The sequence below is a fragment of the Apis dorsata genome, unplaced genomic scaffold, assembly GCF_000469605.1.
Source record: "Apis dorsata unplaced genomic scaffold, Apis dorsata 1.3 scaffold_815, whole genome shotgun sequence".
NCBI classification, from domain to species: domain Eukaryota; kingdom Metazoa; phylum Arthropoda; class Insecta; order Hymenoptera; family Apidae; genus Apis; species Apis dorsata.
This window is the reverse complement of record NW_006263952.1, coordinates 429,471-440,147: the sequence shown is the minus strand read 5'-3', so window position 1 is coordinate 440,147 and position 10,677 is coordinate 429,471. Positions and strand designations below refer to the sequence as shown.

At 35.1% G+C, this 10,677-nt stretch overlaps 2 protein-coding genes and 1 long non-coding RNA gene across 13 annotated transcripts in view; 2 read left to right on the top strand and 1 right to left on the bottom strand.

Moving 5' to 3' along the window:
* The window catches only part of LOC102671424 (actin-binding LIM protein 2), a 12,520-nt gene extending 8,624 nt beyond the window's left edge, over positions 1-3,896 (top strand). For 2 of the 11 annotated variants that reach the window (XM_031513989.1, XM_006623142.2), the window contains 4 exons: positions 213-282; positions 1,118-1,158; positions 2,459-2,662; positions 2,782-3,887. In XM_031513989.1, coding sequence (XP_031369849.1) covers positions 213-282; positions 1,118-1,158; positions 2,459-2,662; positions 2,782-2,895 — 429 coding nt within the window. In that variant the 3' untranslated portion in view covers positions 2,896-3,887. Of the gene's footprint in view, positions 1-198; positions 283-1,117; positions 1,201-2,458; positions 2,663-2,781 lie in introns of those variants that run through there. The other 9 variants (XM_031513986.1, XM_006623143.2, XR_422723.2 and 6 more) reach the window with 9 other exon arrangements.
* A 1,430-nt stretch (positions 3,897-5,326) lies between these two features.
* On the bottom strand, positions 5,327-9,564 carry LOC102672085 (26S proteasome non-ATPase regulatory subunit 2-like). The gene is made up of 13 exons (XM_006623148.2): positions 9,200-9,564; positions 8,934-9,110; positions 8,669-8,855; positions 8,299-8,598; positions 8,135-8,217; positions 7,820-8,055; positions 7,626-7,764; positions 7,432-7,552; positions 7,122-7,327; positions 6,954-7,044; positions 6,592-6,879; positions 6,288-6,482; positions 5,327-6,184 (listed from the first exon to the last, which is right to left on the bottom strand). The coding sequence occupies exons 1-13, from the start codon at positions 9,538-9,540 to the stop codon at positions 5,975-5,977; spliced, it is 2,574 nt and encodes an 857-aa protein (XP_006623211.1). The 5' UTR covers positions 9,541-9,564; the 3' UTR covers positions 5,327-5,974.
* Positions 6,342-7,557, top strand: LOC116186517. Its single transcript, XR_004151520.1, has 2 exons — positions 6,342-6,477; positions 6,601-7,557. It is a non-coding gene; the product is annotated as an uncharacterized LOC116186517 (long non-coding RNA).
* Positions 9,565-10,677: the final 1,113 nt, after the last annotated feature.

The window sequence follows — 10,677 nt, the reverse complement described above, 5'->3', positions numbered from 1 at the left end:
CAAAAAAAAAAAAAAAAAAATTCTTTTTTGCACCGTTGTTGCTGATTTTTACAAATATAAAGTAAAAAGAAAAAAAAAGAGAATGAATGAAAAAAATATATATGTTGTAGAGATAATGATACACGTTTTAATTATCGTTCTTTTATCCGTTGATTAATCACGAATGTCCATGTTTCGGTTGTTTCTAAGATTTACGCTTTTTTGTCGTCTAGGGTGATTATTCGTTCAGTGGGATGGGAGACAAGACGCACAGCACTGATTTCTCATCTGGCAAATCAGATAGTGAGTAACCCAGAAAGGAAACTGATCACACATAACATACACACATATGGTTACCTTGCAATTACATTTTATTCGTGCAGTATATCGAATTTTTTTGTATATGCTTCTTTTTTTCTTTTTTCTTTTTTATTTTTTTATTTTTTTTTCATTTTCAATTTCTACTTTTTATTTTTATTTTTGAACCCACGAGTAGGAAACACTCGTGAAAATATATATATTTCGTTCTCGATTATATTCCAATCTAATATCTGAGCATGCTTTACTAATGCATCTTTGCTCTATCATTTACTGTCACTTCTTTTCTCTTTCTCTCTTTTTTTTTTTTGTATCTTGGTTTAATTACGACGCCTAAGTATCATACGATTCTAGCCACGTACTATTCCATATATTAGATTTAAAATTGCATAATAAAACTTGTTTGAATCTATTAACCAAATGAGTTTATAGTGTGCCCAAGTGACAGTACCTATTCGCCAGTAACGTGACTTTATGACACGATAATTCTTTGATCATTCACAGCTGGTACATATCGTGTAGCTTAGAAAATGAAATTCAGGTCATATGTGTAATATAATCATCGATATAATCATTTGCTTATACAGTAATTTGATCGGATCAATCGTATTCCCGATCGTTGGAAGTGCAAGTGCCAACTTCGTTGATCCGTTCACTCAACGATAGATTTTATATTTAATCCGATCGTTTGTTTTTCTCCATCGACACGGAATACGATCGAATCGATCGATGGAAAGATTGTAATTTAACATTTATCGAAATGGTTTGTGCAATATGGTTTGACATGGTTTTCTTTCCCATTTTTTTCCCCCAATTTTAGTATCGACAGGAAGCATCACGGATGTGGATCGACGGGCATTGGTATGTACCACAGCCCCATACTACTCCCGGCGAATTAGCATGGTTTGTAGCTTGTTTTGCATATGAATTATTTAACAGCATATTATCATTGGCGCGCGTCATAAAATTAGACATTTGCGTGATTTCTTGAGATACGGAGAATTTTCGTAGAAGCGAGAGAACGAGTGCCGGCCAAAATCGTTCAACGTAGTAGATCGGATTTAGACGTATTTGTATATAACGAGATTTTGCCGGTTTGTTTATATTTGTATAATATATAACGTTTTTACATGTACAAAATTGTATATTGATTTACGCATGCACGTGCTGTATATTTGCTACGATATATACATATATATATATATTTTTTTTTAATGAATTCTTTTTTTTCTTTTTTGCATCTTTTTGTACAATTTTTTTTTTTCTTACCTTGGCATATTTGAAGATTGCATATTTGATTTTGATTTTGCGAGAAAAATTGAACACGATCGCGAGAATTCGATTGATCGTTTGCTATGTCTTGAATATATGTACACCGAAAGATTAATCGGCTTTCTCCTTTTATTTTAGATTGATTATATGCTTGTTATTATTTTTATTTGTTCGTTGTACGATAACACGATGTGAGTTTCGCGTACGAAATGTTAGAACGTCGAAAATAATTAAAAATCTCGAATAACGCTAACGAGATTGACGTGTACTTGCGGTGTTCTCATAACTTGACTGCATATTCTGCATCCGTGGCATAATCAGTGCATACGAGACGGGAAACGGAACTATATGCCTAAACTGAAATTAACGTGCATGAGATTGTACCGTGTGCGATACGTGTTTCGATTGCTTTGTTCTTTTTTCTATCGGTTAAGAAAAATTTGAAGAAGAATGTAACTGTTGCATCGAATCGTATAATTCATTAATTAAAGTGCACGAACAATTCCCAATCGAGGAGCAACGAGTCGGAAAATTAATCCGTGAAAAAATGCCAGTTCCTATCACTCGTTTCAGTCTAGCTTTATGGTTCTGTCTCGTGTTAAGCTCTGTCGAATCATTTATTAACAAATGCGGTGTTATGCCGATTCTTTTTGTTGCTACAATATATACATATATGTGTATTGGCTCTTGTTACGGACAACAATCGATCCGTTGCAAGATGAAAGATTCTCGCATCGATCATTTCTTTTCCATTATAACGAATATGAAAATTAATGCATAAAAAATCGTGCGAGAAACTTTCGAACGGCTGCACCGCTATTAACGCTCATCACACGTTAAGAATGGATCGCTTTACAATGGAATAATTAACGATTGAATGATTGTTCAGAATGATGGTGGAATGCTGCCATCATCTACCACGTATACAGGTGGCCTAGGTTCGGTAGTTGGAAGTCACGGGGGCCATCACGTGAGGAGATCACTGCCAGACATGGGGACAGCACCGTCCGAACCGCCGAAACTCTATCCTTATCATTTACTTGTCATCACAAACTATAGGCTGCCCGCTGACGTGGATCGTTGCAACCTCGAAGTGAGTCGATCGAGAAATCGTTTACATAATTTAATTAGCCGATCATGTTTCTATCATCGAACGGATTGTTTTTCCTTTGACGAATGTTAATTCATTGTTATTATTTTTTTTTTTTTCAGAGACATCTTTCCGACGCGGAGTTTGAGGCAGTACTTCAGTGTACTCGTGCCGAGTTCTACAGATTGCCGCAATGGCGTCGTAACGAAATCAAAAGACGTGCCCGGCTGTTTTAACTGGCAGCTATCACGCTACGTGTTCTACTTATTACCTTCATCGTGTCACGACTGTGTTACCGTGCTATAGAGTGTACATTCCTTCCGCGTGGTAGGTGTTGTATCATGAGAGAAAAGGAGAACACGTGTTCGGGGAACCAACGATTCGATTCCGGTTTTCGATCGCGAACATCGACGATATCAAAGCGTTGTCATCGTTGCGAATAATGCAAAATAATGCAAAATAAAAATCGGGGCAATCTCGACCTCTCGCCATTTCGTACACGTTCACAGGGACACGTATAAATGCATACACACATGTTTAAACACGTATAAACACAATGTTCGCACGATGACGCAAATATTATAATACATATACATAAAGGAGCACTACCATTTGACGTCAATTTTATTCTCTCAGCAACGAATCCACAGGCAGCTTGATTTTTGATCGTTCACAAACTATTTCATCGTATCCTGTGATTTCGGTGCTTCTTTCGGGAGAATCTGTATGTTGTTCATAAGGAAAACGAAAGAAGCGATATGTTCAACCGTTTCTGTGATTGACAGAAAAGACCTGCTAATTTGAGAATTGAAGAAAAAAGGTTGAAACGTTTATGATCCGACGTTGTTAACGAAAAGAAATATGTATTGTATGTATATCAACTATTAACAGTGATGGTTTCATTGGGAATATTTCAAACAGAAAATTGTTATCCTGTATTTAACATGTACACTTTCTATGACTAGAATTTTCACGAAAAGTGGAAATAGTAGATGGATAATAATAATTTTAGAGAAATAGCTGAAAGTAAAGGTGGTCAGGATCGTCTAAAATTTTATCATTTAACTGGAACATCATCTTGTGACTTAGAGTTTACCCGTGAACGTCGACGTACATATAAAATAGCGCGATGGGAAGATGTGCAAGATTCAAAGCGAATAAAAAACGAAAAAAATGGTAATACTCGTCGATACGCAAACGTTGATGTAAATAAACGAACGATGTAAGAGAAATCTTAGAAAAAAAGAAAGAAGCAACGGAAGTACGAGGAAGTATATACATATATGCATATATGTACACAAACGTATAATACCATTTTGAAAATTCGCTTGAATCACGGAACACATTAATTGCAAAAAGCTATAACATAAACGCGCTACTATTATAGAAGTTATCATTATCATTATATTATTATTATTATTAATTTTTAATTATTATTATTAATTTTTAATTATTATTATTATTATCATCATTATTATTATATTTTACTATAAGCAACATGAAATTTAAAGTATAACTAGATAGGAAATCCAGCTTGTCGAATGACGTGTAATTATCAATATATTTAAATATCATCATCGAGTTTGCTCTTTCTATTTTAATTGGATATACGAGAGATATATTTATTGACAAACAATATTACACAAATTTTCCTCAACTCGATTTCTTTTATATATATGTATGGATCAAACTCGAAGAATTAAGTTCAATATTTATTTGAATAAAGAAAAATTATCGAAAAAAAAGAGAAAAAACAACAGTTACCGAGCCAATTATTCTTCTGCGAGCGAATACGTCAAGCGACAAGCTGAAAACACAAAAGGAGGAATATGTTACAATAGAATTATTAAATTTCCAACAGGATGCAATTATTTGTATGGTTTTGTGAAGCATAACTTATATAAAAATAATTTGCAACGTAAAAGAAAAGAAAAGATGCGATATGTTTCCAATGCTAAAAAAAGATCCACGCGGGAGTGTGCATATTTTAAAATCGCGTTTTATTCTATATCTCGCCTTCTATTCTAAGTTATACGTGTCTATATGTAAATGTCGGCAGATATTTCTAGACACGAGAAGCAGTTAAACGCTTTCTCTGACATGAGAGAGCTTCTTTGACAAAGTACATATTGCAGTTACGTTCGTGCAATTTCCTGGAGTGTTTCTCGTGGCTTCGTTACGAAGAAGTGGGAAACGTACTTCATGATCTTGTGCAATATATTAATGCGAGCTCGCGAGACGAAGAGAAAGAAAAAAAAATTAAGAGAGAGAAAAGTAACCATGCACACCACGTGAAAGAATTATTATTTGTGCCGAGGAAACGAGAAGGGAACAGATCTTTCTTCTTTCATTCGCGCGATATCGTTTCTTGTTTCCTCGTGGTCCGCTTTTGTACACATCATCAGAACCAATAAACTGCAACATTTATCTTTCATTTGCAGTATTTTACCAATAGATGTTGAATCGTTCGAAGATCATTTTTTGAAAATTTTACGAATTACTTGGTCTTTGGGTTACTTTTTAAGTCGTTCTCGTCTTATGTTCTTTTTTTTTCATTGCGTTTTAATATTTAATATTTTCTATGTTGTATTTCCATCTCTTGATTTCTTTCTTTTTCTTTTCTGTTTTTTTGTCTGTTTTCTGTATTGTGTTTTCTTTTTCTTTTCTTTTTTTTTTTTTTTTTTCATTTTTACTCGAATGAAGAGAGTCATACGTTTATAAGTTTTAATTTACGACAATGAATGATAAAGTGATTCTTACCGTGACCGCTGTCAGATCATGGTGCATTATTGTCGTTTACACCGTGCAATGCGAACCAATGTACGTTTCTGTTGTATAGAGCACATTGCTTCCGCTAGTCCCTGAAGTTAAATAAACGCAACATACAAAGAAAGAAGCTGAATCACGCGTCTCTTCACATTCTTATCGAATCGAAGCGATTTATAGACGCGATTGAATCTTTGCTCGGATCAGTTGCGTTCTTTTCACGTTCTCATCGTTGTCAAAGTGATGCATTGCGAACATATGTAGTTATCGATCGGTCATTGTACAAGATTTTCTTTTACACCGTTTTTCTCGAAAATATTATTTTTACTTTTTATTAAAAACAGAATGGAAAATTATAATGTATCGTATATAAACATCGTTCGCACTTTGGTTCCTAGTAAATTCTTCGCCTTGCATAATACATTTCTATCGATCATGTTTCTTATTACTATCTCGTGAAATAAATAAACCATTTGTCCCAGCGTTGCCTTTCGCAATCTGGCTTTATTTTATTACCCATCGTCTTGTGTTATTATTTCAGAAATAAATCTAGGAGCTGTTCAACTTCTCCCGAAGAATAACGAAACCTTCTAGAATACAAGATAACGGCTCATACTCGTCTAAAGCGAGTTCTGCCCGTTCTCCAGAAGAAAGCAAGGTTGGCGTTGTGTGCACGTATCCAGCAGAGATGGATTTAGGATTGCCAGCTTTGCCCACGATGTCTACAGCTTGTCCAACTCTTACGGACACTGGTAGAGTCTGATCAAAATATTATTTTTATTCATTTTAAATATTCAGTATTCATTAATTATATTCACATTGTTTTCTGATTCCTGTAAGAAAAATTCCTGCAAATACATACTTGCAAATTTTCATCCAAAGTGACCAACCATCTGGGTTCCATTGCAAGCGCCAAACAGTACATCAAGTAATGAGATTTCGCCAGGATCAGATTCTGACAATCGAGAAAAGCCACCAAAACTACCAGCAATCCAGCTAAGGCTGCTCTATCCAATATTTTGGAGCCATACCGTAACGGAGATATGGATAAAGTACCCTAAAGAATTTCAATAAAATGAAACGAATGACCAAGCATTTAGGATGGATCAAATTTTTCATATATATATCTATATTTATATATGTATATTTTTTTTTTTGTGCTTTACTTTGCCAAGATGAACCAAGCCTTGGGAAATTCGAACGAGGAATAGATGTAAAGGATTTTTTGCATGGTAGCAGGCCAATTGTCTCAACATGGTGGCAAGTCGGGCATTATTTGTTCCTGCACCGACGAGACCGAGAGCAAAGATTGCACTGTTGGCTACCTCGGAGTCATTGTCGTGGCTGTATTTATTTAGGACGTCGAGAACTGCCAAGTCTGGATTTGACAAAGAGGATAGGCCTAGGGCCAGTGGCATTGCTCGTCTTGCGTAAATAGATCCGTATCTTCCAATCTGAGAAATAATCCCTTATAAAAACAGATTGATCATATATTGACACTTTTGAATCAAGGGATTTTTCTCATCACCTGGCCGAATATCCTCGAATTCTCTTTTCCCTCTCCCAGTCCAACAGCAGCGACACCCAAAGTAGCTATGGCCTGCGACGAGCCGATTTCTCTGAAGGATACATGAAGAATTATGAAAAGGTCATGAATATAATAAAAATATAAATAAAAATGCGATTAAAAGAGTACTTTGATCCCCCGTGTTGTTTCTCTTCTAACTTCTCTTTGGTTTTTTTCTCAGAAAATTCGATAATTCGATGGCGTTGATCGCAACAACTGCTGACAGGACTGCTAGCCGGCGTAGCAGGAATACTTTCACCATCCACCGGTTCCGAACATATTCGTAACAATTCCTGAACAATCAATACATCCCCTGTCCCAGCGTATGCACACACCTGAGGTCAATCAATATCTTTTAATCTTGATGATTTTTCATTTTTATATTTATATTTAATTTATATTTCAGAATATAATATCTTAATAAAGTTGATAGTATTACTTGTAACATAGTCTGCGCAGCAAGTTTGTAAGGATCTGGTAAGACTTCAAGTGCGGCCGAAGAAGCCTCTATGACATCGCGACAACCCATGTAGACCATTCCCAATGCCAGTGACAGAAATCTGTACAAAAATGAATTCGAAACAATTCTTCTTCGCCATCATTTTAAACTCGATAAATGTATTTCTTGTTAACCTAGAATGGGTACTAGATAACTTTTGAGGAGTAAATTCTAGTAGTTTCTGTAGAAGGGTCGAAGAAGCTTCAGCATCGGCAGAACCAACGTTTATCAACCCTATCGCAATTGCTCCCAAAGACATAACCTCCATGCTACCTAAAAATTGCTCGTCACACGAAAGATTCTTTTTTTGAGGTATCCACAAACGTACTTCCATTGTCCACCAGAACTCCCGTTAGAAGCTCCGTGACATCAGATCTTTGTGAGCCAGCATAAGCCAAACCTAGACCCAAAATGGCCCCGATTCTCAACGTGGCGTTTTCAGAGGACACATAATCGCTGAGAAGTGCCAGTGCTGGATCGCATTCATTGCGAATGCCGCAATTAACCAATCCTATAGCAAGTAAAGCACCTGCTTTGATGTTGTAATCGTTCGTATAAAGATATCTGCGAGGAAAAACATATCTCAACTCTTGGACATTTGTTCGTAAATTATAATTTCATTACGATAAAAGACGCGATTCACTTGTCGATAGGTACCAGTCCACCATCTACGTCCCACATGTGTATCAGTCCTAAGGAAGCGGTTGCAGAAAGCATTCCGTGTTCCTATCAAACAATTTACTTGAGCTTTGAATCGTTTAAATTTCTTCTTTTGGAAAAATCTCGTTATAAATACGTTATAAAAACCTTATTTTTATAAACCCAACACTCTGTAGTGTTGTCCATCAGTTTATCTTGACCGAAACCAGCATGAACGAAACCGGAAACGAACGTGGCTGCTAGATTGGCTCTGGCTGAATCGTGTTCCGCGCGTCTCAGGGTATTGGTTTCCAACCAGGTTTTGTAAATGTCGTCTGGATGTTTGGGTTCTAAAATGTCGAGTTCCCTTGCGAGTAAATGGAAATGATTGTTTACGTGGCTGTTGCTCAAAATGGCTTCGATATCCTTTGCATCCTCTCCTTGATAATCCTTTTTCAACGGGGTCTCCTAATGATCAATAAATTATACGAATGAAATATTGGATTTGGAATAATTCATACGAGATGTGATAAATTACCCTTTGTCTAACGAGTATGAATGCCAATTGTTTTCGCATTAAAGTATCAGGGCAAGTGACGAGACATTTGTGTACAAGATCCGAATCTCCCAGTTGAAGGGCTACTAACATTGCTTTGCAATATTCTTTGAATCGTAAGTAATGATCAACTACGACTTGCAATATTTGTCTTCTTTCGGTATCCTCGCTGATAATTAAGTAATATAAAAATAAATGAGATAAAATTTCATAAATTTTAATAATTGCATTATATGAGAAAATTGACCTGTAGGCTGCACAACTCTCTAAGTATCGACAGACTCGTTCAAAATTCGTGATATCCAAAGACTCGTTTAAAAAATTCAATTGATCGATCTCCAAACATAGATCGCAACCAGGTATCTCTGCGTTATGCTTCATGTCGAATTTTATGATACCTTTCACTAGAGGAGTAAGCTCTGTTCTGTCAATAAATAAATAAAAAGAAAATAATAAAAAATACATAAGAAATTTGTCGGTGAGAGAAACATTTTTTCTTAAGATCTAAAATACCTTATACGATTCTCTTCTTTTACAGGAGAATTTGTCCATTCATCTACGATTTCACCTTCGAGTTGTCTTATGTACTCATGACCCCATTCGCCAGGTTTCGTTACCTCACCTTGGATGCAATATCGAAGGCACTCTTTGGATCCTGGCAATGCCCCTGCCATCGATAATACGCTCAACACTTCCGCGAATTGATGTCTCACTTTATCGTTTTGAATATTTTCATAAGCATTTTTCATATCATTATACGTCTTCTTTAAATATTTGAGTGGTTTTGGTACAGAAGTCATCGAGGTAGTCGAGGTTTGCATTAGTAATCGAAGTTGACTTAGAGCTATCAACATTGCATCTTCGTCCTTTCCCTCAAATTATAATTGACACGTCATTGAATGCTTGGGTTAGGTTGTGATCCATAATAATTATTAAGTTAAAAAAAATAAATCGTATATGGAGATTAATTCTTATTTACTAGTAATACATCGGCCAGTTGAAATAGTTCTTCCTGCAACCGCGTGTCTTCTTCGTCCTGATAAATATTTCATCGATTTAAAAAATAAAATGAATTCAAAATTACGTATTTTTTTTATATGATTACCATTTCAGATTCTTTTTGTTGACCGATTTTAGCCATCTTTTTTTAACGTTCTTTGCAGAATTTTAAATTTTTAACAATTATTTTTAACGTAGAATTAGATTATTTATTTACGAAATTCGTGAAAATAGTTGATAACACGTTTTCGATTCAACGTATGTATTCGATTCTCTTTTTTTTCGCTTGTCAAATATATATATATACATATAGATAAATCACGAATTTCAATCGTCATGTTTGACAAAAGTTTAATGTTACTATTAAAAACACTATACAGATGGAACAGGATAAAGGTTTTGCCGATTAATTCGTGCGTAATACTTTAAAATTATAATTTATTTAGCCGTAACAAAAGTATTTATCGTAATTACACTATACATGTAATGCGTTTTAATACATATACATATAGAGTTTTATATATATATACAATTGCATCGAATGATGATCAAGATGAAAAAAAAATATATATATGTATAACGTGTATATATATTATCATATTTATATATTTAAAATATCGTCAATTAAAAATTTCCAAACTTGATTTCCTTTGTACCCTGCTTAAATTTAAATGTTATCACATTCTCTCATTGCTTTGTATACAACATTCTTCTCGTGGTCATCATACATTATTTTAAAAATCTACCTCGCTGACAATCGCGTGGAAAATCGTGATCGTTTCGTCTATCTAATTGTGCATTACGTCAAAGGCCTCTCGAACAATGCGCGATAATATTTAACTTATTTTATCCTCTGAAAACAACGGTACAATTTCCTTCGAGAAAAGAAAAAAAAAGAAGAAGATAATAATACGTTCTGTGAGCACTTCTCTTGCCGATCTTGTCAGTCGGAAGTGGAAATTTCATACACCGGGTAATTCGAACGCAATTTG

What these genes read in the sequence shown, in the direction of transcription:
- LOC102672085 (XM_006623148.2), bottom strand. Translation starts at nt 9,540, where the DNA reads ATGTTGATAGCTCTAAGTCAACTTCGATTACTAATGCAAACCTCGACT. An exon ending in GTTGGGTTTATAAAAATAAG is followed by an intron (nt 8,218 to 8,298) that starts GTTTTTATAACG and finishes ATTGTTTGATAG; the next exon opens with GAACACGGAATGCTTTCTGC. An exon ending in AGTTCTGGTGGACAATGGAA is followed by an intron (nt 7,765 to 7,819) that starts GTACGTTTGTGG and finishes AGCAATTTTTAG; the next exon opens with GTAGCATGGAGGTTATGTCT.